At 51.3% G+C, this 27859-nt stretch overlaps 1 protein-coding gene across 2 annotated transcripts in view; it reads left to right on the top strand.

Annotated features, from left to right (window-relative positions):
* Positions 1–27275, top strand: part of SGSM2 (small G protein signaling modulator 2) — a 42122-nt gene extending 14847 nt beyond the window's left edge. The window contains exons 3-24 of one of the 2 annotated variants that reach the window (XM_055131115.1): positions 6061–6223; positions 6495–6656; positions 7763–7830; positions 7930–8075; positions 8401–8535; positions 9003–9127; positions 9507–9574; positions 9788–9948; positions 10103–10229; positions 11888–12022; positions 15515–15668; positions 16419–16483; positions 16573–16718; positions 17681–17809; positions 18029–18211; positions 21157–21534; positions 21732–21856; positions 22152–22234; positions 22577–22686; positions 23102–23198; positions 25417–25584; positions 25793–27275. In XM_055131115.1, the coding sequence (XP_054987090.1) occupies positions 6061–6223; positions 6495–6656; positions 7763–7830; positions 7930–8075; positions 8401–8535; positions 9003–9127; positions 9507–9574; positions 9788–9948; positions 10103–10229; positions 11888–12022; positions 15515–15668; positions 16419–16483; positions 16573–16718; positions 17681–17809; positions 18029–18211; positions 21157–21534; positions 21732–21856; positions 22152–22234; positions 22577–22686; positions 23102–23198; positions 25417–25584; positions 25793–25881 (3017 nt within the window). In that variant the 3' untranslated portion in view covers positions 25882–27275. The remainder of the gene's footprint in view (positions 1–6060; positions 6224–6494; positions 6657–7762; positions 7831–7929; positions 8076–8400; positions 8536–9002; positions 9128–9506; positions 9575–9787; positions 9949–10102; positions 10230–11887; positions 12023–15514; positions 15669–16418; positions 16484–16572; positions 16719–17680; positions 17810–18028; positions 18212–21156; positions 21535–21731; positions 21857–22151; positions 22235–22576; positions 22687–23101; positions 23199–25416; positions 25585–25792) is intronic. The other variant, XM_055131116.1, reaches the window with a different exon arrangement.
* Positions 27276–27859: the final 584 nt, after the last annotated feature.

Raw genomic sequence — 27859 nt, 5'->3', positions numbered from 1 at the left:
GCCGCGTGCAAGGCAAATGCCCTACCCGCTGTGCTATTGCTCCAGCCCCAAAATGTAAACTTTTGTACTCTCTCTCTCTCTCTCTCTCTTTTTTTTTTTCTTTTTGGGTCACTCCCGGAGATGCTCAGGTGTTACTCCTGGCTCTGCAGTCAGGTATTACTCCTGGCGGTGCTCAGGACCATATGGGATGCTATGAATTGAACCTGACTTGGCTGCGTGCAAGGCAAACACCCTGCGCACTGTACTATCACTCCAGCCCCCACATTTGTACTTTCTTATACCACTGTTTCACTTTTTAAAAAATTTTATTTCTAAAAAAAAGATTTAAGAGGGGTCAGAGAGTTAGTATAGCAGGTAGGGTGTTGCCTTTTATATAGCTAACCTTAATGTTGCAATCCTCCACATCCCATATAGTCCCTTGAGCACTGCTAGGAATAATTCCTGAGTACAGAGCCAGGGTAATCCCTGAGCATCACCCAATATGACCCAAATCTGCCCCCCCTATTTTATTTTTAAAATTATTCTTTATATATGCTCTCCTTTTAGGGAATACTATCATAGCCTTCCCTATAAAGCCTTCTAGAGCATTCTTTTTTTTTTTCTTTTTTGGGTCACACCTGGCGATGCACAGGGGTTATTCCTGGCTCTTCACTCAGAAATCACCCCTGGCTGTGCTCAGGGGACCATATGGGATGCTGGGAATCGAACCCGGGTCGGCCGCGTGCAAGGCAAACGCCCTACCCGCTGTGCTATCACTCCAGCCCCTTCTAGAGCATTCTTCAGAATTTCATCAGGAACTCACATTTCTAAGTATTTGGAATATCCATCAAAGAAATTTAAAAAAAAAATTAAGGAATTTGAGGGGCTAGAGTGATAGTACAGCGGATAGAGCGTTTGCCTTGCACGCGGCTGACCTGGGTTCAATCCCCGGCATCCCATATGTTCCCCCAAACACCGCCAGGAGTAATTTCTGATTGCAGAGCCAGGAATAATCCCTGATCATTGCTGTGTGTGACCCAAAAAGAAAAAAAATTTAGGAATTTGATATTAAGAAATTGCTAGGGACTGAAGAGCTAAATAGCAGGTAGGGAGCTTACATGGCACACACCCAACCCAGGTTCAATCCTCAGCAGCCCCCAGGGTCCCCAAGTATCCTACCCACTGTACTATCGCTCTGATCACAAATTTAAACATAGAGAATCAAATGATGCATGCTCAGTGGCTACTCCTGCTTCAATACTCAGTAGCTACTTTCCCAGTGCTTAGAGGACCATATGGTGCTGGGGATCAAACAGCTTCCTTCATGCAGAATCTGCACCTTTTGAACTGTCTCTCTGGTGCTACAATAACATTTTTCATTACATGTGCTGTGCTCTGTGGGAATGGGGAAGGACAACTGTAGTTTGAATTACCATTGGCCAAGAAACCCAAGTGGGAACTGGGTTAAGGATGTCTGGCATAGAGGATTGTCTCCTTTGCTTGGAAAGTAGAGGGTTGAGAGGAATTTCTCCCACCACCAGGCATTGCCTGACTGAATTTCACAGAATGAATTTAGGGATGCTAGATAATCAGGGGATTGGAAATAATATTTGGGCTTTTCAGTATCCCCTACTTTCAATAATTCTTTGGAATGCTCCACTCACGCCCAGAGGACCTTGTGCTCAGAGGCTGCTTCTATGGGTGAGTGAGGGTAAGTGGGCTGGGAGTGCTGCTGCCCCCATTCCCAGGCTCCCAGCCTAGCTGCCTGGGGAAGGTGGGAAGGCTAATGACTCATTATCCCAGCATTTAATCATATCTCAGAGGCACACGATTCCCTGCAGGACTGGTGCCACCTGCTGCCCCCATCCCCCAGCTCTGTTCAGAGCTGCTGCTTTCCCACTCAGGATGGGAGTCCCCCAAAATGGTATGGACTTAAAACTGCAGCAACCTCAGACCCAAAAGATGGGATTGAAAAGGTCCCCCATGGGGCTGGAGCGATTGCACAGCGGGTAGGGAGTTTGCCTTGCCTTGCACGCGGTCAACCTGGGTTTGATTCCCAGCATCCCATATGGTCCCCTTAGCAATGCCAGAAGTAATTCCTGAGTGCATGAGCCAGGAGTAACCCCTGTGCATCGCCGGGTGTGACCCCCCCCCCAAAAAAAAGGTCCTCCCCTCCACATGACTTGGCCACACATCCCTTCAGGAACCAAGGGATCATGGAGTGGGGTATATGTGAATATTTAACCAAAATCCCTGTGTGAGCCATATTGATGAGGCACATGTAGGTACACTATCTGCATATGCACATGAAGGAAAGACTTTTCTGTATCAGGCCTTTCCAGGTTGGTCCCAATGACTTTCTTTCTAACTTGGACTTTCCAAGTTGAAAAAGCCCAAACAAAATTTTTTGCCCCAAATTTTGGGATTATACTCCCTGAGGTGCTCAGGAGATTATGCAGTGCTGGGGATCGAACCCAGGCCTCAAGCATGCAAAGAATGTGCTTATCCCTTGGAGTGCTTTCTCCTTGATCTGGGGGAATACTTCTTAGGACTAGTGTGAGATGAGAGGAAGTACAGTAAATTTTTAGCTAACATCAAAGATTATTGGACACTGATTTTAAGCAAAACTGTGACACAGGTCCTCATCATGTTTCATGCAGAACAGGCCAAGATTAATTTTTTCTTGTCAATATTATAACAATGATTAGACAACATTGACCAAAATGATGTTCTTTGAGGACTTGCTAATATGTAAGACCCCTGGCAGAGAATCTGACATGTAGGACCTGGGTCCCTGTAAATTCCTGACTACTCACTTTTTCTTCACATCCTGTTCAAATGCTAACCATTAAGGCTTGGGATTTCTCAGTGCTGGTGCCAAGAGAGGAAATGCTATGGAGGATCATAGGCTGCCCAAGAGGAGGGTGCAGAAGCCATTCTCTTAGGAACAGGAGAATGGAGACACTGGGATGCTGAGTGTAATCCCTGGCCCTTCTGGTAGCAGCCCTAGTGCTACAAGGGTGACCCTCGACACACCACAACAAAGTGTGTGAGCATCAAGTGTCTGGGCCCAGCAACCTGCAAGAGTAACAATAGGGAAGGGAAGGGGGAGACAAACAGAAACAGAGAAATGGAATCTCCATTAGGTTTTGTTTCTGTTTCTGTTTTTGTGCCATCCCGCTGTGCTCCTGGTCTTACTATTGACTCTGCTCAGGGATCACTCCTGGTGAGACTTGGGGGACCCTATGGGGTACTGGGAATTGAACTCAGATCAGCTGTGTGCAAGGCAAGAGCCTTACTCCCTATATTCTCTCTGGCCTCTGGCCCCTGTCCAGTTTGTTTTGATTAATGCTATTAGAGATGAAGACTGGGTTTAGGAAATAATCATGGAGGGGGCGGAACAATAGTACAGTGGATTTGCGTTGCCCATGGATGATCCAGATTCAATCGCCATCATCCCATTTGGTCCCCTGAGCAGGAGTAATTCCTGAGTGCAGAGCCAGGAGTAACCCCTGCTCATTGCTGGGTGTGACTCAAAACAAAAGCCAACAAGAAGAATAATCACAGAAATCAAATTCTATCTTGATTTTTACCTGTATTTTTGAAACTAGCTGGAAGTTACCACTAAAATAGTTTATTTGGGGAGCTAGAGAGATAGTACAGTAGGTAGGGTACTTGCCCTACATGCAGCTGACCAGAGTTCAATCTCTGGCATCTCATATGGTCCCCCAAGTACCTCCAGTAGTGTTTCCTGAGTATAGGAGTAACTTCAATACTATTGAAGGTTGTGGCCCAGAAATCCAAAAAATAAAAAATAAGCTTTTGTATTTCGGAGTGGGAAGATAGCTTAAAGAGCTAGTGTGCATGTTTTGCATGGGGTTCAAACCCCAGCATCAAGTGTGTCCCTGAATTCCATCCCCAAACACTGAGCAGAGAGTAACCCCTGGTCATGCAGGGTGTGGCCCCAAAACAAGAAACGTGGGGGAGAGGGGCAGTGATTGGAAGAGGAGGATTAGAAGTGACATAGGAACAGTGGTGGAGGGTCCTGTGGTAGTGGTGAAAGAGCACTGAATGTGTACATCAAAACAAATGTTAACAGGATTCTAACTGTGTTACCTAAACTACAGTAAAAATTTGTAGGTTCGAAGGGAGTATGGCAAGGGCTAAGGTACTTACTTTTGTCTGGCCCTGTTTTGATTGCTGACACTGCATATGGTCCTCTGAGCATGAAGCAAAGAGTAGACTTGGAGCACTGTCAAGTGGCCACAAACCCCCCTCCTTGGTTTTTCATTTTTAGATTTTTTTGGCTTTTTGTGCCACACCCAACCAGGCTTATGGGGTCATTCCTGGCTCTGCACTCAGGAATTAACCCTGGTGGTGTTCAGGGAACCATATGGGATGCTGGGCACCGGCAAGGCAAATGTCTTACCCACTATACTGTCACTCTGGCCCCTCAAGTTTTATTTTGTTTTAATTTTTTTTTAATGATTTACTTAATTGTTTCACTTTCTGGATCACACCTGATGATACTCCTTGGCTCTGCATTCAGGAATTACTCCTGGCAGTGCTCAGGAGACCATATGGGATACTGGGGATTGAACCTGCATTGGCCACTTGCAAGGCAAACGCCCTCCCCACCTTCCTATTAGTCTGGCCCTGGCCCCTCTATTTTTAAATTAAAATAATTAAAAAAAAAAACAACTGAGCCTCAGATCAGTAAGTTAATTCCCCAAGTTTCCTGAAGATAGTGAATGGCTATGCCGAAGTATTTTGTCTGACATCCTACCACCAGTAAAGCACTGTTTTCAATACTTGCGTGAAAGGGTCCTGTGGGAGTGAGGGATAAATCTCCTCCACTTGTGCTGTCTGTCCCCTTCTTACCCCCACCGCCCACCCATGAGCATACCAGGAGTTGTTTGGAAGGGACTTGGGCCAGGGGTCCTAGCTCTGCCATTATGTGAATAGATCTCTTACCATCTGAGTTTCCAAATGCCTTGCTTGTGAAACAGTCAGCTTGGCCCCAATATTGACGACAGCCCTCTACCCTTCCTCTACGCCCTCCCCACATTTATACTTTTAGTTTTAGAACTAGACATGCTCACAGCAGTGCTCTGCACTCCCCTACCAAACCCTTTTGTCCTTCCTGCAGGGTCTGTCTGTTGTAAGCAGTCCAGAGGGAGCTAATCCAGCTCCTAAAAACATGAATGAACGAAAGGAAGCCCTCCCAGCAGAAAAAATAGAAATCTCTAACTTTCAGCTGCTGGGCTCATCAATAATTCAGGGAAGCTGGCAGGTCTGATCTCTGCAGTGGCTTCATCAATATTTTAGTTCCTTCTCCAGAGCTTCGTTCCTTAGCAACCACATCTTCATGCTCTCCAGGAGGGCTGCTGGCTGCATGTCCCTACAAGGTGACTTGAAGTCAGGAAAGAGTCACTGGCAGCTCTGGTCCTTACAACCCTAGAGGTATGCTACATATTGGAGGCCTGAACATACCAGCCCAGAGGAGAGAGGGCGTGTCATAGTCCTAGTAGGAGCACCCAGGACAGGAGCAGAGGGACAGGGAGAAATCGTTTAGGAAGAGGCCAAAGTATATTTCCTTATTCTGATTGAATCTTTCTCCCAGTTCTAAATGGTTCTGGTTTGCCCTTGCCTCTCTGCCCTCCATAGGTATTGGGAAGAGGAGGGTAAATTTCTTCCTTTTACCCTCTTTTCCAGGTATTATTATTTTGGTGAGGAGGCTTGAGTCACAACTAGCAGTGCTCTGGGGCTCTATGCTCACTTTGGGGGCGTCACTTGCAATAGTGCTTAAGGGATCATGTGTTTCCAGGTGCCAAAACCAGCCCTCCTGCATGCAGAGCATCTCTTTGGCCCTCCCTCTTTTTTGTGGGGGCACACTTCATGGTGCTCAGAGACTACTCCTGGCAGTGCTTGGGAGGACTACGTGGTGCCAGGGATCAAACTAAACCTCCTGTATGCAAAACGCGTTGACACCTCTCTCTGTCTGTCTCTCTCTCTGTCTGTCTCTCTCTCTCTCTGTCTCTCTCTCTCTCTCTCTCTCTCTCTCTCACCCTTTGTATCCAGGTGCGGTAGAGGCTTGCCTACTGCATCAGCTGAGACGCCGTGCCGCTGGCTTTCTGCGAAGTGACAAGATGGCAGCCCTGTTCACCAAGGTGGGGAAGACATGCCCAGTTACTGGGAAGATTTGTCACAAGGTGCAGGAATTACAGCAACAAGTAGAGGGCAGGTGAGCCACAGACCAACCCCTTCCACCCCTCCTTCTGTTCTTTCTCCTTGACATTTGCCACTTCCTAGGTTGACTTTCTGGGCCCCTATTTTGCCCAGCCTCTTGGGTGAGGATTAAGCCTAAGGGTGGGGATCGGCCCCTTTTAGACACAAGGCCTTAGTCCCATTCTCCATTCTTGCTTCTTGGTCAGTCTTCCGGGTTCTTACCTACAGCACCATACCTGTTCCCAGTGCTGGCCCTGGCATTCCTGAAGCCCTTTCCCTCTTTGCAGGAAACCCTCGGGAAGCAGCCAGGAGACCCTGAGGAGACAGGGTTCTGCCAGTGGAAAGGCCCCAGCGCTCAGCCTGCAGGCCTTGAAACACATATGGGTACGCACAGCACTCATCGAAAAAGTGCTCGACAGGGTTGTACAGTACCTGGTGGAGAACTGCAGGTGATTTTCCTGTCTCCCAAGTAGCCCCACCTAACAGCATGCCTGGCCACAGCAGTTCCTTCCTTCCTTCCTTCCTTCCTTCCTTCCTTCCTTCCTTCCTTCCTTCCTTCCTTCCTTCCTTCCTTCCTTCCTTCCTTCCTTCCTTCCTTCCTTCCTTCCTCCCTCCCTTCTTTCCTTCCTTCCTTCCTCCCTTCCTTCCTTCCTTCCTTCCTTCCTTCCTTCCTTCCTTCCTTCCTTCCTTCCTTCCTTCCGTTACCTCCCTCCCTCCAACTACCTTCCTCCCTCCAATTACCTCCCTCCCTCCCTCCCTCCAATTACCTCCCTCCCTCCCCCCTCCCTCCCTCCCTCTTTCCCTCCCTCCCTTCCTTCCTTCCTTCCTTCCTTCCTTCCTTCCTTCCTTCCTTCCTTCCTTCCTTCCTTCCTTCCTTCCTCCTTCCTTCCTTCCTCCAATTACCTCCCTCCCTCCTTCCCTCCCTTCCTCCCTTTCTCCCTTCCTCCCTCCCTCCTTCCTTCCCTCCCTCCTTCCTTCCCTCCCTCCCTCCTTCCCTTTCTCCCTTCCTCCCTTCTTCCCTTTCTCCCTTCCTCCCTTCTTCCCTCCCTCCCTCCTTCCCTTTCTCCCTTCCTCCCTTCTTCCCTCCCTCCCTCCTTTCCTCCCTCCCTCCCTCCCTCCCTCCCTCCCTTCCTTCCTTCCTTCCTTCCTTCCTTCCTACATTCCTTCCCTCCCTCCCTCCCTCCCTCCCTCCCTCCCTCCTTCCTTCCTTCCTTCCTTCCTTCCTTCCTTCCTTCCTTCCTTCCTTCCTTCCTTCCTTCCTTCCTTCCTTCCTTCCTTCCTTTCCACTTTTCATGTCCTCTCCTCTCTTATTTTCTTTCTTTCATTTCGGGCCATACCCAGTGCTCAGTACTCAGTGCTGGCAGTGCTCAGAGGACTATGGTGCTGGGGATTGAACCCAGGTTCCCTGCATGCAAAGCATGTACTCCAGCCTTTTGAGCTATCTCCTCGACCCCCTCATTTCTTCTTCATGACTCACATGAATTTGATCTTTGTGGGATGTGCCCTGAAATGACTCCGGAAGCCCCAGAAATCACCCTGTCTCTCTCCCTGGCAGCAAGTACTACGAGAAGGAGGCATTACTGGCAGACCCTGTGTTTGGCCCCATCTTGGCCTCTCTTCTAGGTGAGCCTAAGAGCAGAGAGGCCTATGCTGGGCCAAGGGGGCGGTCTGGGGCAGGTACTAAGGGGGCATCGTCGGAGCTGGCTATCCCTGTCTCCACAGTGGGACCCTGTGCCTTGGAGTACACCAAGCTCAAGACAGCTGATCACTACTGGACCGACCCCTCTGCTGATGAGCTGGTCCAGAGGCACCGTATCCGGGGTCCCCCTAATCGCCAGGATTCCCCTGCAAAGCGCCCAGCCCTAGGAGTAGGTGTCCTTCTTCTTGCCCTTGTGCTCATCCAGGCTGTGCTCCTGAGCCTCTAGGGAGGGAAGCCTGGCCTCCAGGCTCCTTGCAGACAAAAGTAATCTTTGGAGGTGCCCCATCCGCCTCAAGAGGCCCTTTCCCTCTTACGGGCACTCATATAAACACCAGGAGCACAGAACTGCAGAACAGAGGGCAGCTAAGCACAAACTCAGGGCTTGCAGAGGCCCCCAAGGTCAGCTCTAGAGAGTCAGCATGGAAGCTTCGGGTTCTTGATACTCAAGGCTCATTTCCCTCGGGCTGTGGGCTGAGCTCTGGCTTTCTGCACAGATCCGGAAGCGGCACTCAAGTGGCAGCACATCAGAGGACAGACTGGCCGCCTGTGCCCGCGAGTATGTCGAGTCCCTGCATCAAAACTCGAGGACACGGCTACTCTATGGCAAGAACAACGTGCTGGTACAGCCGGTAGGAAACTAATGCCCACTTCTCTCTTCAAAGGTTCCAGAACTAGGACCTGCCATCTGTCCTTCTCCTTGGGGCTTGACTAGGGAGAGGAAAGAGGGTTCCTGGATATTCTTTACTGTTCTACATTCTCTCGCTCAGCCTTGAGCTCTGGTGCCCAGCAGTGGCATCTCTTTTGACTAAACTGTCCAGGGACAGGAATGACAGCCAGCAGGCAGAGTGACTATCCAGCTTGGATGTGGCTGGCCCAGAACACAGCCGGCCTCCAAGAAGCTGACCGCCCAGGGGAGGAAGGCCCACATCTGAGAGAGCTCATCTTCTCCCCTCTTCAGCCTAGCCCCGTTCAGGGCCTGTGACATCTCTCACACACACTCCCCTGCGCCTTCATTGAGTTCATTGCTCCCAGGCCATCCCTAGGGGCCTCCCCCAGTCCTCACAGCCTGTGTCTTCTGTGTGTCTCCTCCCTGCAGAAGGAAGACATGGAGGCTGTCCCTGGCTACCTCTCCCTGCACCAGTCTGCAGACAGCCTGACTCTGAAGTGGACCCCCAACCAGCTTATGAATGGGACTCTGGGGGACTCGGAGCTGGAAAAGAGGTAGGGGCATTGACGTTCACACCCAGTGGCTGGCGGAGGGAGCAGAGCTGGCCACAGTGGTCAGGGGCTGGGGAGGTCAGCCTGCTCCAGGAGGGTGCAGATGTGAAGAATTGGAGGGAGTGGCTGCGTGGGTAGTGTCTGACAGGGTCTAAGATCAGGCCAGGCCTGGGCATGAAGCGGTTTGCTGGTGCCAAGTTCTAGGCAACTGAAACTGCCGCATGGTGACATGAAGACAGCACAGGGACTGATGGAGGTCACATCGTGTCATTGTTCATTCTTCCTTCAGGGCAGGTGTATGGGTGTCGGGGTTGCTGAGGAAGGAAGGCAGGATGACAGGTCTTGCTTGGGATAGAGTGACACCACTCTGATTCCTTTCCAGCGTTTACTGGGACTACGCTTTGGTTGTGCCCTTCAGTCAGATTGTCTGCATCCACTGCCACCAGCAAAGTGAGCCTCCCTCATCCTGTGCACGGGGTGGGGGGGAGGGGAGAGAGGCTGTCTTTTCCCAGCTCTTTGTTGTATGTGGCTGTACACATCTGTCCTCTTACTGTCCACATACTCATCCCCACCCACTGTCATCCTTCCCAGCCTGTGCAGCTTGTCTGTCATCACAGCCAGGAGGTCTCAACCTCATGAGCCCCCATTTCCCCCACCCCACAGAGTGTGGCGGCACGCTCGTGCTGGTCAGCCAGGACGGCATCCAGAGGCCGCCGCTGCACTTCCCTCAGGGAGGACACCTGCTGTCCTTTCTGTCCTGTCTGGAGAATGGACTTCTGCCTCGAGGACAGCTGGAGCCCCCACTCTGGACCCAGCAGGGAAAGGTACTTCCTGCTTTGGGGCTTTCTGGGTGTAGGGAGGAAGGGGCGGGGGGCTTCTCTGCGTCCCTCCCTTCCTTTCCCGATTCAGAGAAGCTTTCAGTGAAATTCTTGATGGGCTGTTCCTTGGATAGGCTGACCCTCACCCCGCCCTCCACAGGGGAAGGTGTTTCCCAAGCTCCGGAAACGCGGCAGCATGCGGTCTGTGGATGTGGAGGAGATGGCCATGGGGCGGGCCACAGACTATGTGTTCCGGATCATTTACCCAGGCCACAAGCATGAGCACAGTGAGTGTCCCAAACTTCATGCATGGCAGAGGATGGAAAGATCCTCAGGGAGGAGGGGTGGGGTGGGTGCATTGTCACCTAGGAGGGTGGCAGACAGGTTGGCTGACCAGGCCAAGTGGAGAGGGTCATAGCTTAGCCTCTAATTGGATCCGCCCCTCCTACTGTTAGTCATCCCTCTGAAAAGTTGCTCTTCCGTCTAGCTGTGTTCTCCCAAATTTTCATTCTTAGTCACCCTTTCATGCCCTGCTCCGGGGGAACCAGAGAGTTAGAGCAATGGGCTGAGCACTTGCTTCACATGCAGGAGGCCCAGGTACAATCCCTGGTGTTGAATGGTCCTCTCAAGCACCACCAAGAGCAGTTCCTGAGCATAGAGCCAGGGGTAGCCCCTGAGCACTGTTGGGTCTGTCCCAATCTCTGTCCCCAAAAGAAAACAAAGAAAAAAGGCTTAGCAATAGAAGGTAAGGAATACCCTATTCTCCTCAGCTTGTCTGCTCACCACAGAGCAGTCTGGTGGGAGCTTGGGGCTTTGGGGGGGATAGCATTAATTTTCCACTGGCTCTGCCAATTATCCAAGGTCAAACCAGCTACTCATAAGAGGAGCTTTAAAAAGATTTGGGGGTGCCATCTGAAGGGGTGAGATGTGGAGGTATCTAAGGAGTGGGGTGCTAAGGTTGAAAGGTAGTTTGGCCCTTATAGTCCTGGACACATATCTCTGAGCCCATGAGTACCCATTTCTAGTTTTCTGCCAGCACCAGAGTTCTTTTCTGATCATAGTACTGCTATTGCTTGTGGGATGCTCTGGGTCTGACTTACTGATCTGGGGATAAGGCCAGCCCAGAGCATTTATTGCCAGCTATATCACCTGCTCCCTAATTTCATAACTTGTGTCAATAGGTTGTCAACAAATTTTCTCTGTATTAGCAACAGATTACCCTGACTGCAGACATGTGGCCACAGTACAAGTGAGCTTGGAGGGCATGAGACAGGGTGATCTCCCTTCCTCTGCCAGATGTGCCAAATAGGAGGTACATCTTTTGCCAGAATGTGTTTGCAAAGGTAACATTTAATCTCAAAATGCTGCTCAGCTTAGATTACTCAGTCAGTACTTCCCTTCTTTAGGCCTTAGCATTTCCCAATTCTGATCATTTCAAGGAAGGACCACTTTCCTTAAGGGCAAGCTAGGGTCAGGGCACTGAGATCCAGCTGGTAACTCAGAATCCTTGAGAGCAACTCTGGGAAAATCCTTGGAGAAGCCTGGATTTACAATTTGAAGGAAGGATTAAGAGTAATCTTGAGATTTGGTCTGGCAGACCAAAGTGAGAATTAATGAAGGTCCACCTGGCAGCAGTTGTGTCCAGGCTCAGCCGGAGCTGGTGAGCTTCTGAGCTGCCCGCCTGCCTCATTTGATCCCCTCCTTTCACTGCCTTTGAACCCCTTCAATTCTCTCTCTTCTTCTTAGAGGCCTCCTCCAAAGAGTGGAGCACCTCTAGCTCTTCCTTCCTCCCAGTTAAGTCATCGAAAGAGCTCTCAGTCCCCCTTCCCCTCTTCATGCCCTTCAGGCTCAAGGTGGCCCAGGCTCCATTTCACTCCCCCAAGGAAGGGACTCTGGGGAGCAGGGTCCTCATGCCTCTGCTTCTCTTGCTATTTTCTTTGAGCAGTCACTATTAACTACCACCACCTAGCGGCCAGCCGCCCGGCCTCGGTGGACGATGATGAGGAAGAGGAAGATAAACTACACGCAATGCTCTCAATGATCTGCTCGCGGAACCTCACAGCTCCCAATCCGATGAAAGGTTTTTATCCCTCCCCTCTCCTGACCCATCCCATCCCCTGTCCTCCCCTCCTGGGCCCCCCTGCCACACACCACAGGGGCTCCAATGGCAGTGTTGGCATTATGGGATTGGCACTCAGGGTGGATCCCATCTAACAGGCAGATCAGAGGGTGAAATGAGGTGCTGGCAAGAAGAGAAGACATTGCAGTGCCAAGAAAAGGTAGCTCTGGGTGCCCCCGGTGCTTCTGTATGCAGAGGGATTTATGCCTGAGGAGAGAAGGAAGATCTATCAATGGGAAAGTCCTATCAGTTGCTTCTTGGGAACCCCGAGTGGTTCTCTGAGCCCGGTTCCTCCTCCTGGGTGTCATGATGGCAAGTCCAGGACAGAATTTGTCCTGCTCACTGGCTGCCTGGGAAGGCAGCCTCTGGATCCTGTGCTTCTGATTCTAGATTTAATCAAATCAGAGTTTGGGATCAGGCCCTTCCTGGGCCTGAGAAGGGCTGGACAGTTCATGCAGATCTGTGTGGGTCAAGGAGGGGATCAAGTGACACTACAGAAAGAATGCAAGGCAAGTGCTGTACCTGCTATACTATTGCTCTGGTCAAATCCTAGCTTTTTAAGAGACCGATCAACCAGGGACCCAGTCTGGACTAGGCTGGGGTGCTCAAGGGAAGACTGTTGAGGAGGAAGCTAAGGTCAGCCTCTAACAGTTTAGGGGAACTTCCCATTCCCATACCACAGAATCAATTTCTTTTCTCTTTTTCCTGCTTCAGCCAGAATAAGACTAAGAATATGCCAAGCCCTTTCCTTATGCTTCCAAGTTCTACCAGAGAGCCTATTTCCTTGACCTCAGGTTTCCCCAACCATGGGCAACCAAGTCCTTGACCTAGAGTACACCTCCCTACCTCGCCTCAGCAGGTCAGCTGCCCTCTTACCCCCCACATGGCTGCATTCTCTTCCAGCCCCGCCATAGGAGACTGTAGCCAGGCCTGGGTGGGAACACGGGAGCCTGATTGATTGTGTTGCCCACATGCAGCCTGCCATCTGGTGCCCTGCTTACTGAGCTTGGTGCTAATACTTACAGACTTTGAGCAGTGTGGGACAGCTGAGTCTAAGGGGAGGCCAGGAGCCCCTTCTTGGTCCACAAATTGGTAGTCAGGCTGGACACTGGGGGTGCCCAACAGAACCCCCTGTCTTGGGAGACTTGGGCATAGCAAGCCCACCCCTGATTTAAAGCTGAAGTCTCTATGAGGAATAGAGTGACCTACAGGCTCAGAGAGTCCCTAGGAATAGAGTGACCTACAGGACTCATGGCTTGTCTGGGCAACTTCTTGGGAAAGTTGGAGTTCGGACCAACCCAGTACAGGGTCCCTGAATACCCATTACTTGGGAACAGCGAGGACGCATGAGAGCAGTTTGGCAGGTGGATGAGAGATGGTGTGGGAGCCCTAGCTCCACCCCAGTCCATAATGACAACACTGTTGAGTCCATTCTGCTAGCCATTGCTTTTCAGACCTGCAACATGCTTGACTTGTGCATGTGAATCAAGTGGCGGGTGTCCAGACTCTTCCCCTCCCTGTCCCCAACCCTGTCCTGCTGCCTCCTCCCAGAGCAGAAATGCTGTTCACTCTAATTCTGCTCCAGGCGCCTTTCACTCGGAGTCTAGGGGCTGTGGGGTTCAACCACCCTGATTGTTTTACTTCAGACTTTCCTCATGCTCAGAGGAGAGAGTCAGAGTCCAAGCTGGCCCAGCAGACCCCCACCCGCGCCCCCATCTAGCCTGCTGCCCCTCTCCCAGTCACACCAGAGTCCCAGCTGTCTGCACTGGGTTCATTCTGAGAGTATTCAAGGCTGCTGGTTCAGCTCCTTCCTGGAGAATTAAGGTGAAGAGCATTGACCCAGGAGACTTGCCTTGTATGGGCCCTGCTTTCTGAGCATGAGCTTGTTTCCCTGTATACCCAACCTCTGCACCCTGTACCTGTTGCCCCCATGCCCCGACCCCTGCCTGCCCGCCTGCTGCCTGCTGCCTGCCTGGCTGGGCCTGCTCCCACCCAGCTTGCCCCACAACTGGCCTTTCCTCTGCTGCTGCAGGGGCCTGGGCTGGGTACCTGCTTCACCCACCTGTACTCGTCCCTTCCCTCCTCTTCCTTTGGGCATGGCTTCTAAACCCTCATGCCCAGAGCCACAGCCCCTCCTTGCCAAGTGTGTTCCCTTCATTTGCTTTGTGGTGGAGCTGAAGGGCCAGATTTCTACAAAAATCCCAGCCTAGGGTAAGGGCGGGGTGGGGGTGGGGGAGAATCTGGGAAAAGCGCCACAGGCTAAGACAGGGCAAACTCCAAGGCACACCCAGGTGGAGTCTGGGTCCCACAGAAACCAGGCCTAGGTCTGTTCCAGATTTAAACAGGCCAGGGCCTCGGCCAGGATTCACAGGGAAAAATGAAAAACCCACTTGAAAGAGGTCTCTTCATCACATACATAGTTCTCTCTTTGTTCTTCCTCTCTCTTTGTTTTCTCCCTCCTTCCTGAAGTCATCCCCCATCCTTTTTCTTCCTGCCCTCACTTTGCTTCATCTTTGTGACTTACTGAACTTGCCAGAGTCCCCCTCAAGATCAGTGCCTGCACGCTCTGTCCCTAGAACCTCTCAAGGCTCTTGAGTTCTCATTCAGAGCAGTTGGATTGTCTGAGAAGATTCTGTCTGCTTAGGCCATAGCCATGTCCCTTGAGATGGTTGCTGAGGCTGCCCCTGGGCACATTCTTCTGGATGGTGGCATAGCCCAGGCTCTTCCCTTATCCCCACAGCAGCCTGGCAGCCCTGGGAGTTTTGTCCTTCTGTCAGCTCGCTGTGTGTGCAGGATGTCAGTGCACTGAGTATATCAGGCTAGGTGGGGGAGAACTCAGGAAGGCCCAGGGAACTGGCAGGGGGAGCACCTGGCTTGGGCCCAGAGTGCGGTTCTCCTCTAGTCACTAGCGGTAAAGTCTAGAACCTTTGGGGGATGAGATTTACGGACTGGGACGGGTGGCCTCAGGGACAGGTGATCCTCAGGAAATGATCAGTGGAGACTTCCTGGCACAGGAAGGTTTGTAACCTTCCCAGCACCTTCCTGTAAATCTTGGTTGGTCCAAGAGGACTAGGGTGAATCCTCAAAGGCTAAACTTGCTGGTGGCATGTTAGAGAGCTCAGACTTCTGTTGCTCCTTCTCTTTCTTTCTCTTTATTCTAGAAAAGTGAATGTTTATTCCATTTCTGAGAGCAAGCTGGAGAGAACAGTCATAATCATCCATGACTCAATGTATTTTATCACATGCAGAAAGACTAGGTGGAGGCAGGGAAGTGTCAGGCACTCTCTCTTTCTACCATTTCCATCTCTGGGCTTGGGACCAGGCAGGAACCACCCCTGTGGTTTTCCACTCATGGGTAACTTCATGCTGCAGCTCTGACACAGAGGTGGGCGTGCACCATGCATGGGAGAAGAGGCCTTCCAAGTCCTCACTCTCCTACCTTTCTGCCCTCAGATGCTGGCGACATGATCGAGATGCAAGGCTTTGGACCTGGCCTGCCAGTGTGGCACCTGGAGCCCTTGTGCAACCAGGGCTCCTCCTGCCTCTCCTGCTCCACCAGTAGTTCCCCGTATGCTACCCCCAGCCATTGCAACTGCGTTCCAGACCGGTGAGTGGGCAGGTCCTGTCACAACAGCTCCCTGTAGACCTCTTTGCCTGTCACAGCAGCTCCCTGTGGGCCTTCCTGCCTTTAATGGCTATTTCACTTCCCTAAACCAGGCAGCCTTGGTTTGGATATACTTGGTTTGAATTTCACATTTGCTACCTGTGTAACATTAGAAAGTTAACTATGTTTCAGAGCCTCAGTAGCTTCATCTGTAAATCGGGAATAAAACTACTTGTTTCAACAAGTACCTGTGAGGACTATCTGGGTGCTTGGTGCTATACCTGATGTAGGTTCTTAACTCTTCTCATGTGGATGTTCTGCCATCAGATTTTATATCTGGGGAAAAACAACAGGTACCTGGGTACCAGCCATGTGCCAGGATGTATATGACATTTGTGTAAGTGCTTTTGTCAACCAGCACTTGATATTTTTCTGGGCTCTTTGTTTTACCTGCTGCTTTGCCGTTAAAACAACAAACAAACAAACAAAACAACAACAAACAAACAAACAGACAAAAAAAACCCTGTTATTCCTGATCACCCTGAGATGGTTCTCTTCACTTTCCATGGGGAGCCCAAATTCACTAACATGAAGTGAAGATAGTTGCCTGAGGTCCCTGGGGGGTTAGGAGCCAGGATGGTCCCAAAACAGTCTGCTACAACAGTGGCAAGGGGAGGGAGCACCTGGCCTGCCCTCTGCACCAGAACGTCCCCCTCATCCTACTCACCTTGCTGAGTCAGGTTGTCTCCACAGGTTGCCCCTCAGGCTACTGTGTGAGAGCATGAAGAGGCAGATTGTATCCCGGGCCTTCTACGGCTGTGAGTGTGGGCTAAGGTGGGAAGGGCGGGGGAAGGGGCAGGCACAGTGGTCACAGTCTCCTTGCTCCCCTGACCCCTGACCCCCACAGGGCTGGCATACTGCCGCCACCTGTCCACAGTGCGGACCCACCTGTCAGCGCTGGTGCATCACAACATCATCCCACCTGCACGGCCCCCAGGGGCCTCCGGAGGCCTCACCAAGGATGTGTGGAGCAAGTACCAGAAAGACGAAAAGGTGGGCCAGAGAACAAAGCTCAGCGGGCTGGAGCACATGCTTTACATGCAGGAGGCCTGGGTTTGATCACTGGCTCTCATGTGGTCCTCTGAGCACTGCTGGATGTGGCCCTCAAACAAACAGAGACAAAAGGTGCAGACTCTGAAGGATGGGAACTGGGGCCCGAGACACTGAGTACAAAGTAGCCTGCTCTAGGAGCAGCTCTCACAGATCAGGTGCACACAGAGCGTCATGGGGAGAGGGCTCCAAGGCTGGAGTACATGCATTGCAAAGATGAAGCCCAAAATTCAGTCCCCCATTCCACATCACCTCTCAAGCACCTCTGGGTGTAATCCTGATGGTCCCCATGCACTGCTGGGGAGTCCTCTCCAAAAATGAGCTAGTAAGGGGTCAGGGATGGCACTGAAGTGACCCTAATCATGCCAGAATCTCAGTCACATAGCTTGGTAGCTTCCATAAGAAGGGGCTAATTCCATTACTTCACAGATTAGGGCAAATTTCTGCATCTTGGGGGCTGGAGCTATAGTACAGCGGGTCGGGTGTTTGCCTTGCGCGCAGCTGACTTAGTTTCCATCCCTGGCATCCCATATTGTCCCCTAGGCACTGCCAGGAGTAATTCCTGAGTGCAGAGCCAGGAGTAACCCCTGAGCATCACTGGATGTGACCCAAAGAGTCACAACCAGTGTGACTGTGGGGTGCCCTGAACATCACTGGATGTCACCCAAAAAGAAAAAAAGAATTTCTGCATCTCTCTGGGCTCTGTTTCCTGCTCTGGAAGGAAGGAGCACTGAAGTGACCCTTTTTCCACTACAATCTGGGGTGGGAGAACACGAGCACCTCAAAGCAGAGCTTGCCCGGCCTTCAGCAGTTTGTCCTAGCCCCACCTCTCCACTGGATGAAGCCATCCAAAGATCTGCTGTGAGCGCAGAGGTTACACAATCTTTGCTCTTTGGCTCCCTCAGAATTACAAGGAGCTGGAGCTGCTGCGGCAGGTGTACTGCGGTGGTGTGGAACATGAGATCCGCAAGGATGTCTGGCCTTTTCTGCTTGGCCACTACAAGTTTGGCATGTCTAAGAAGGAGATGGAGCAGGTAAGGGGAACTTGTTCCCATGGGAGATGGGGAGTGGAGCCAGGGCACCCCAGGGAGAGGGCCCAGACACCCCAGCTTCTTCCCAACCAGAAAGACATGAGGCAGAAAATGCTTGCTTCCCATGGGGAGCCCTGGGACCTGACCCTACTCTCCAGCTGTCCCTTGCAGAGGAAGGCTGGGCACCCGTCCCCCCATGGGCTCTGTGTGGTTCGAGCACAGGTGGACACAGCAGTGGCAGCAAGGTACCAGCGGGTGTTGGCAGAGTGGAAGGCCTGTGAAATGGTTGTGCGGCAGCGGGAGCGGGAGGCTCACCCAACCACACTCACCAAGTTCTCCTCGGGCAGCAGCATTGACAGCCACGTGCAGCGCCTCATCCACCGAGATTCCACCATCAGCAATGACGTGAGCCAGGCGGGACCTGGGCGGGTTTGGGTTGGGGCGTCTCAGGATTATATTTACAGGAGCCCTGAGTACAAGCTCGACCTCTAATTCTTGCTGCAGTAGACTAGCTTTGGGAGAATGATTTAATGTGTCTGTGCCTCATTTTCTTCCACTGAAAAATGGAATGATTATCCCCCTGCTACTTATTTGTCTGGGTTTTGTAGGAATAAAGTAAGGTAGTAGATTGCATTCTGCTTCTCTGTTTGGTTTTTTTTTTTGGGGGGGGGTCCCACCCAGTGATGCTTAGGGGTTACTCCTGGGGCTCTGCACTCAGGAATTACTCCTGGCAGGGCTTAGGGGATCATATGGGATGCCAGGGATCAAACCTGGATTGGCTGCGTGCAAGGCAAGTTCCCTACCTACTGTACTATATGGTTCCAGCCCTCTAGTCCTAGTTTTACTGTGACAAGATGAGTGACTTCCCATCTCTGGGCCTCAGTGATCTTTCTCAGTGTTATTATCCTTAGTACAGAACTTCAACAGCTGTTGGCCTGTGACCAGGGAAGCGCTTAGCATGAAAGTTTCTATAGGTATCTAGTGGCAAGGAAACACTATCACTGAGGTGTTTCTATCACCTGAGAGAACTGACTGTGCACACACCAGGTCAGAGCCTATGTTGTTCTTCCTAGGGTCACACTTCTTGCCTTTGGTCAATAGCAAGTCCCAACTACAAGCTATTGAGCCCAACATGAGCTGATAAAAACTTTCAGTGTAGGAGCTGGAGAGACAGCTCAAGGGCTGTAGCATGTTTTTTGCTTGTGGGAGCCTCAGGTTGGATTCATGGTACTTTGTGGCTCTGCAGCCCTCGTAGGAGTAGTGTCAGTTGTAAGGATACTTTCTGCTGCTTTTGGGCTATTTGTTGTGTGATGCTCAAGGAACCATGAAGTGGGAGATATGAGGATCAAACCAGGATCTCCCACATGCCAACCCTGGCTCCTTAAGGAGATATATACATATATTTTAGAGGATATTTTTAAACTAACCTTTTTTTTTTCTGTGCAATTGCTACTTTAGATAATGTATATTCTTGTTTATTAAATCCTTACTAGCAGGTAACTCAGGTTGCAGCAAGATTTAAATAAGTAACTAATAATACATACTCTCCTTACTTTGTATTTTGCTTTTAATCCTGTTATTTGGGGCAGTGGGGTGGGCTATGCTTGTTGTGCTCAGGGCTTACTTCTAGCTCTGTGCTCAGGGATCATTCCTGAGGACCTAGAGGACTCATATGGAATACCAGGGCTTGATAGGGTCAGTGGTGTGCAAGGCAAGTGCCTTACACACTGTACTATCTCTCCAGCCCCATGTTTGTAATTCCCTTTTCATGAACAGATTCCCTTTGTTTCTGGCTTTGAGATTTATAAAATCTTTTATTTCTTTTTGGGTCACACCCAGCGATGCTCAGGGGTTACTCTTGGTTCTGCACTCAGGAATTACTTCTGGCAGTGCTTGGGGGACCATATGGGATGTTGGGGATTAAACCTGGTCAGCCGCATGCAAGGCAAATGCCCTAGCCGCTCCAGCCCCAAGATTTATAAAATCCTCTGTTGGTACCAGTACCCCACCTGCTTAGCCATAGGCAATAGAAACGTCCTCTGGCATTATCCTGAGTTCTGAATTGCCTCAGAATCACAACCTCCTCTGATACTAACCCAGCAGCAAATATTTCCTGTATTTTTTCTGAAGTGAAAACTACTTTTAGTATTCCTTGCCCTACTTAGTCCAAACAGAAAACAGAAAGTTTGATATGTCTCTTATTTTCCCTGTGACTTTTCTATAGCTGTGGACAGTTTCCAATAAGTACAATATTTCCTTTTATTTATTTCCTTTCCTCATTTTTTTTTTTGTGGGCATAGGACTGCAACTGGGGATTGATACCATATCCAGCAGTGCTCAGGGGTTACTTCTGCCTTTGTACTCAGGGGTTGATGATAAGGGACCATAAGCAGTACTAGGAACCAAACTAGGATCAGCCTCCCACAAGGAAGCACCTTATCCCTATACTATCTCTCCAACCCCATGGGTATTTTTTTTGGGGGGGGTAGTAGGGGAGCATATTCAGTGGTGCTCAGGGGACGGTATGCTGTGTCAGATCATTCTTTATCTTATTTAAACTAGTATAACTGATTTGTACTTGCTACTTAACTTTCCCGCCTTCTACTGAACATTTAGTACTAAATGTAAAGAACTTGTTTTCTCGCAACTTTCCCCAGGACTGCCTCTGCCCCCACATGGAGCCCCTGAGGAGCTCTCCTGGCCTCGGGCAGCTGGCAGCGATGTGTATAGTCACATTCTCATCACTAGGTGCAGACTTCCAGTTGCCCTGCCCTGCAGTAGCCCTGGAAGCCTATGCTTTGTAGTTTTCCTTTTTCCTTTTTTTTTTAAATTTGTTTTGGGGTCACACCTGGCATGCTCAGGGCTTACTCCTAGTTCTGCACTCAGGAATCACTCCTGCGCTTGGGGGACCATATGGGATGCTGGGGATTGAACCTGGGTCAGCTGCGGGCAAGACAAGCGCCTTAATACCCGCCATACTATCTCTCCAGCCCCAACTTCATAATTTTCCCATGCTCCAGGAAGAGGCCTGAAGAGGGAGCCATTGGAGATTTTATAACTCATTCATGGGCCACACAGTATAGGCAAACAGGCTGAGGACAGCTGACGGGAATCATATACGTTATCTCATGTCGCTGGGCCAGACCATCCACCTCTGGCCTGAGAGCCTGATTTCTTTTCCCCTGGTTGCCTGGCAATAGGGGAGGCAATGTCTGAGGCCTGGCAGCAGAATAGAGGTTGTGAAGAGAATTTCCTATTCACAGATTTGACCCTCAGGAAGGGAGAGGAGGGCTGAGGTAAGATGCCACAGTACAGATGTGACCCCCCCCCCATCTGTTCACTCCCATCAGGTATTTATCTCTGTGGATGACCTGGAGCCCCCCAAACCCCTGGGCTCTGAAGATTCCCAAGCAGAGCCTGAGCAGGCCCCGGGAGGGGGCACCCCAAGCACCGCCGTAGTGGAGCAGCAGCAGTCCGTGGAGTTTGACTCTCCAGACTCTGGGCTGCCTTCCTCCCGCAATTACTCCATGGCCTCAGGCATCCAGTCAAGCATAGATGAGGGACAGAGCGTGGGCTTTGAAGAAGACTATGGCGGCGGGGAGCCTGATGCTTCAGGCCCTGCGGCCCACGTTTTCTCCGAGCCCCACGATCCCACCCAGAAGGTCTCGAGTGCCAATGAGCTGGAAGCCGGGGAGGAGCTTGCGGCCGTGTGTGCTGCCGCCTACACTGTATGTAGATATTCCTGACACGTCAAGACTGGGGACAGGCTGGCGGGCTGGAAGGTGGGGGTGCCCCGACTGTCCTTGGAGGGTGGCGCTGAGCTCAGCCTCATCTCAGTCCCTACTTTCCTGCTTTTGCTGTACTTCTGTATTTGGGCATCACCTCTGACCTCCAGCTCCCTCCTGAGGGCCCTCTACTCTTTCAGATAGAATTACTGGACACTGTGGCCTTAAACCTGCACCGCATAGACAAGGATGTGCAGCGATGTGACCGCAACTACTGGTACTTCACACCTCCCAACCTGGAGCGGCTCAGAGACATCATGTGCAGGTGCTACTGTGGGGCAGGGCAGGGACCCGTCCCCTTTTCCTCTCCCTGGGTCAGAATGTCTCCCCCTCACAGCCAGCTACTGTGCCCCACTTTACCCTTCAGCATTCCTGGAGGTCTTTCAGATCTCAGCCTTTCCCATATTCTTCAGAAAGCCTTAGCTGATTTTCCTCACCCTGCACTAATATGTGAAGGGGTGGTAACTGATTCTCATCACACCCCAGTATGGTCTCCCCAGGGTCCCTGGGGTGGGAATGGTGTTCCCCCATGATGACTCTGTTCCCATCATTCCCATCAGCTATGTGTGGGAGCACCTAGATATGGGCTACGTGCAGGGCATGTGTGACCTGTTGGCGCCTCTCCTGGTCATTCTGGATAACGGTGAGGGACAGGCCGAAGTGGTATTTGCAAAATGGAATTGGGATTGGGCTGATGGAGAAGAAGAAATTAGGGGGTGGGGATATGACTTAGTGGGGCTAGAGTGCATGCTTTGTATGTGGGAGCCCCAGGTTTACTCCCTGAACACCACTGGAAGCACCCTGAAAATTGAGCCAGAAGTAGCCCCCGCATACTGCCAGCTGCAGCCCCAAACCAAATAAAAGGACCTCTGGGTCTGGAAGGGTGGGGTTGAAAATTAGCTTGTCCTCTGGGCCACAGGATGCCCCCTGTGAAGTGAGGTGCTGGGGTCTTCTGTCCTGCTGCCTCACTCCCATCTCCCCGCAGATCAGCTGGCTTACAGCTGCTTCAGCCATCTCATGAAGAGGATGAGCCAGAACTTTCCCAATGGGGGTGCCATGGACACCCACTTTGCCAACATGCGCTCCCTTATCCAGGTGAGCTCTGCCTATGGGTATGTGATCATGTGAGCTGATATCACTGGGCTTGTCCATCATCCACAGGGAGCCCAGGGAGCATTCCAGAGTGTTGTTTACATATATAGGTTTGATTTCTTTCATTTGAAAGATAATTGTTCTCAGTGTCAAATATTGAGTGGAATTGCCAGCATGTGAATGCTTCTATGAACATTCTGGTAAATAGTCGGGTTGATGAAGCAATCAAACACCTAGAAACTGTTACTGTTTCAGAAAGAATACACCCCTGAGAGACAGGTGGGGCACAGAGCAGTGTCAATCCTAGTATGTGTGTCTGTGTGTGTGTGTGCCAGCTGTCAGGCTATTGGGGGTTCCAGTTTAGGGTGGCCCAAGGAGGCAGCACCGGGTCAGTCTGGCTCCCTTCTCCACACTTCAGATTCTGGACTCAGAGCTGTTTGAACTGATGCATCAGAACGGAGACTACACCCACTTCTACTTCTGTTACCGCTGGTTTCTGCTAGATTTTAAGAGAGGTAAGAGGTGAGGTGAATAGTGAGCTGAGGTCCCAGCCAGTTGGAGACACTTCTTTCACAGTTTCTTTTCTGTACTTTTCTTCTTTATTGGTGTCTGTGGAGCTGGGGGAGACACTCCTACAGTAATCAGGGTTTACTCCTGGCTCTGGGCTCAGGGATCATTCCTGGCTCTGTGCTCAGAAGACAATATGGGGTGCCGGGTAATGATCCCTGGTTGGCTGTGTGCAAGACAAGTGCTTGAATCCCTCTACTAACTCTTTGGCCCCTACCCCAGCTGTCCTTTGGAATCACTAGGGAGATTTATAGAAATTCCAGTGGCCTGAACATCCTTAATTGAGGAGGGGGTAGAGAAGCCACGTAGGCAGAGGTTTGGAGAATACCATCCTGCAGTGTTCAGGGGCTTCTCATGTCTATGCTTGGGGTTGCTCCTGCCCATCTCACATGTATGAATCCAGGGATACTTAGAAATGGTGGTGTTTGGGGCCCATCAGGATTCCTTATCTCCCAGCCTTTAATTTTTTATTTTCATTTACTTTGTTTTGGTTTTGGGGTCACATTGATGATGCTCAGGGGTTACTCCTGGCTCTGAGTAAGAATAATTTCTATTTTATTTCTTTGTTTTATGGGAACTCCCGGCAATGCTCAGGGGCTACTCCTGGCTCTGCATTCAGGAATTACCCCTGGCGGTGCTTGGGGGACCATATGGAATGTCAGGGATTGAACCCGGATCAGCCATGTGCAAGGCAAATGCAATCCCCAGTGGACTAGTGCTCTGGCTCCAAGAATTTCTTACCCAGGAATTATTCCTGGAGGGCTTGGGGGACCATATGGGATGCTGGGGATCAAACCTGGGTCACTGTGTACAAGTCAAGTACCCTACCTGCTATACTATAGCTCCAGCTTCAGCCTTATATATTTTTTAAAGATTTGTTTTGTTTTTTGGGTTTCTTTGTTTTTTGTTCTTATTTGGGCCATACCTGGTGATACTCAGAAGTAACTCCTGGCTCTGCACCCAGGAATTACTCCTGGCAGTGCTCAAGGGACCATCTGGGATGCTGGGTGGCTGCATACAAGGCAAATGCTCTACCACTGAACTCTCTGGTCCCCAGCCTTTTAAGAGATCCTCAGTCAAGAGGGCTGGAGAGATAGTACAGTGGGTAAACTGCTTGCTTTGCATGTAGCCAACCTGGATTCAATCCCTGGCACCCTATGTGGTCCCCTGAGCGCAGCCCCCCTCCCCCAATGGTCACTGAGCACAGAGCCAGAAGTAAACCCTGAACACAGCCAGGTGTAGCCCCCAAACCAATAAAATCCTTAGTTAAGGGTCTGGGGAGATGATACAGCAGGTAAGGCACATGCCTTGCGTATGCCTGACCCAGATTTGATCCCTGGTACCCTACAGACCTACCACCACGTATCTCCTCAAGTATCATTAAGAGTATCCACTATATTTGAATGACCACATGCTTTTATTTGGCTGGGGAGGTCACACCAGCTGTTCTCAGGGTTTACTCCTGGTTCTCTGCACAGGGATCACTCATGGGGCTTGGGGAACCAAACCTTGCTGCATTCAAGACTAGTAGTTTACTCACTGGACTATCTTTCTGCCACTTGAAGGGCTGCCTTAGCCAACAAGAGTACTGGTATGGGGACAGAGATGTAGTGCACTGGTCAGGCATTTGCCTTACCTGCAGCTCTCCCAGGTTGTTTCCCAGAACCTCAGCTCTGCCAAGAGTAATCCCTGTGTGCAGAACAAAGAATAAGCCCTGTCAACAACTGGGTGTGGGCCAAAACCCAAAGCAAACCAAACCATAGAAGAGAACAGGTGTGGAGTCTGCCAGAGAGCTGTACCCAGGGATTAAATTACAGGGAAAGGCAGGGGCAGAAGAGATATTACACTTTATAGGGCCACAGGCAGCCAACCCAGGTTCAGTGCCCAGCATCCTATATGCTCCCCCAAGCACCACCAGGAATGATTCCTGAGCACAGAGCCTGAGCAGAGCTGGGTGTGACCCAAAGGTAGATAAATGAGTAAATAAAAGTTAATGTCAGGTGTTGGCCTGAGGCATAACCTCCACCTCGCACAGGCCCCTTCAGACCAGGATGTGTGTAACAGGGAGAAGCCTCGGACTTTGGCCCCGGGAGCTCTCCTCTGCACCTGTGGTGCATCTGGATGCCTGAGAGCAGCCACCCAAACCCGCACCCTTTATTGTGCTAGAGCTGCTGTACGAGGATGTGTTTGCCGTGTGGGAGGTGATCTGGGCAGCTCGGCACATCTCATCAGAGCACTTCGTCCTGTTCATTGCCCTGGCCCTCGTGGAAGCCTACCGCGAGATTATCCGGGACAACAATATGGACTTCACCGACATCATCAAGTTCTTCAATGGTAGGAACTGCTCTGGCTCCCCTGGCTGCCCCAGAAGGCCTTTGAGGGCCTGCACTCTGGTCCTGTTGGCGGGGATGAGGGAATACTTCCATTCCTGTGGTGTGTCGGGTTCCACAGCTGCAAACAAAGCAGGGTGGACACCTCCGGAGCTCCTTTCCAACCACTATCCCCACTCCAGTATCCCCACATTTATCCTTGTTTTCTCCAGAACGGGCCGAGCGTCACGATGCCCAAGAGATCCTGCGGATCGCCCGGGATCTCGTCCACAAGGTGCAGATGCTCATAGAGAACAAATGAGAGCTGTAGCCAGGAGGTGGCAGCTAGCCAGAGCCTGGGAATCCAGGTCTCTGGGCTCCGCAGAGGTGCAGGGGGGTTACAGCAAAGACTGCCCTGGCCCCCAGCCAACCATGCCTGCCTAACTGTGTTCCTAACAAAGTGCTGTGAGCCTGGGGTCTGACTCCGGGCAGTGCTAGCCCTGCGGGGTGGGCTGGGTCAGAGGGCCCTAAGGTAAGGGCTGGGATGGGTCAGACCAACCTCAGGGAGCAACTCCCTAGGGAGACACCTGCTCCCTGTGAAAGGCCTGAATTAGCTCCACTGCCACCTGCAGCCTCAACCGTGGCTGTTCCCCCTGGTCCCTCCCAGGTCGGTGAGGCGCTACTGGAGGTAGCAGGGCTGCAGCTGCCTGGGCCCCACCTCACAAGGGTGAGGCAGATGGTGGGACTCTTGCTCCCTCTCCTGAGAGTCCCTTTGCAGGCCCAGAGTGTGTGCGCGCACCACCCCAGTCGGGACACTGAGATGGCTGCAGTCTCAGGAGTCCGTCCTGGGCTCAGACCGAAGCTGCCTCAGGGCTCTCTGAGATGAAGGGACAACCAGATGTGGGTCCTGGGAGAGAGCAGCCCGCCCAGCAGCACTGCCAACTGCCTTTGTTCACCTGAGGTGAACCCCTGCACTGCTCCAGCCCGTCCAGTGCACCCCCAAGTATGAGTCTCATGCTTATTACCCTCTTCTTGCTTTATGCATATATGCATCCCTGAAAATAGAGGTGACACTTCTGGCAGCTGGAGCACACTGGAATCCTAGGGTGATTCCTTAGGGAGTTAGTCCTGTCTCAGCCTCCTCTCAGGGACAGCCCCAGGATCGGGGGACAGCTCTCCCAGGCTTCTGCTGAGCCCACGGGGCTGAGAAGTGAGTGATGCCTGGGAAGGAGCCAGACCTCACGTTTTCCCTGGGATGTCAAGAGGCCCAGGGACCAAAAATCCACTTAGAGGAGCTCACTCGAAGGGCTGCTAGGAAGGGCCTGGCTCCTGACTCCCCACCTAGGAACTCTGCTTGCTCTGTCATCCCCACGTCCTCCTGTTATGTGCAGGCTAGGTCCCTGGGTGAGGCCACTCTGCCACTAAGGTCTCAAGATTCCCTGTACCTGAGAAACCAGAGAAAGGGCTGAGCAGCCCTTCTGCATCCAGCACGGCCTCCCCAGCCTACCCCTACCCCTGGGCACTGCACGTCCTCTTTGGGAACAGTCTGCCCCACTGCTGACCTTTGTGTGTCCTTGGATCTCCATCAAGCTTGGTGGCCCTTGTGTGCCTGCCTTAGTGACTCAGTGGTTTTGTGAGAAAATTTGTATGTTTTTCTTTTGCTCAGAAACTATACTCTTCATTGTAACAAACCAATAAACACAGTATTTGGCAATGCTTGAGGCTCTGGGGGCTATTTGTGGGCTGGAACTAGACAGTGAATAACTTGGCATATTGTAGATTTACTTTAGCCAATAGATGGAAAACAGGGCAGATCCATGAAGAAGTTTAATAGAGTGAGCGGAAGGGAGTGGCCTCAGTAGAGGGCTGGTCGGGGGAGGTTGATAGCCAGACCCCAAGAATAGGTACCTTTTCAGGGATCTTGCCTTCAAGTAGCAGCTTTAGCCCACCCTTTTTCCCAGCCCACCTGCAGTTTTCTGGGATTCGGCAGGAGCTTCCAGGCCTCTCTAGCCAGTGGGGAAAGAACTTTTCCTCTGACCTTTGACTTTTGCCCCCTGAGCATTGTCTTTGAAATACCTGCTTCAGGCTGGGATGTGTCAGGAGGGTCAAACTTACTGGAGTAAGTAAAAATCCCAACTATAGTACTATAGTAACGGTTTCCTGCCTTCCCTCATCCCTCACCCCTGCCCCATCACCCATGGCTCAAGTCACCAGGATGTGGTCTTAGAGGGGACAATGGCTTTCTTGGCATCAGGGCCTGCTGTCAACTCAGTAAGAGCCGTCCAAACAAGGGAATCAAT

Source organism: Sorex araneus, chromosome 3 (genome assembly GCF_027595985.1).
Source record: "Sorex araneus isolate mSorAra2 chromosome 3, mSorAra2.pri, whole genome shotgun sequence".
In the NCBI taxonomy this organism is placed as follows: Eukaryota; Metazoa; Chordata; class Mammalia; order Eulipotyphla; family Soricidae; genus Sorex; species Sorex araneus.
Note: the sequence above shows the minus strand (reverse complement) of the source record. Positions and strands in the feature narration are given on the sequence as shown.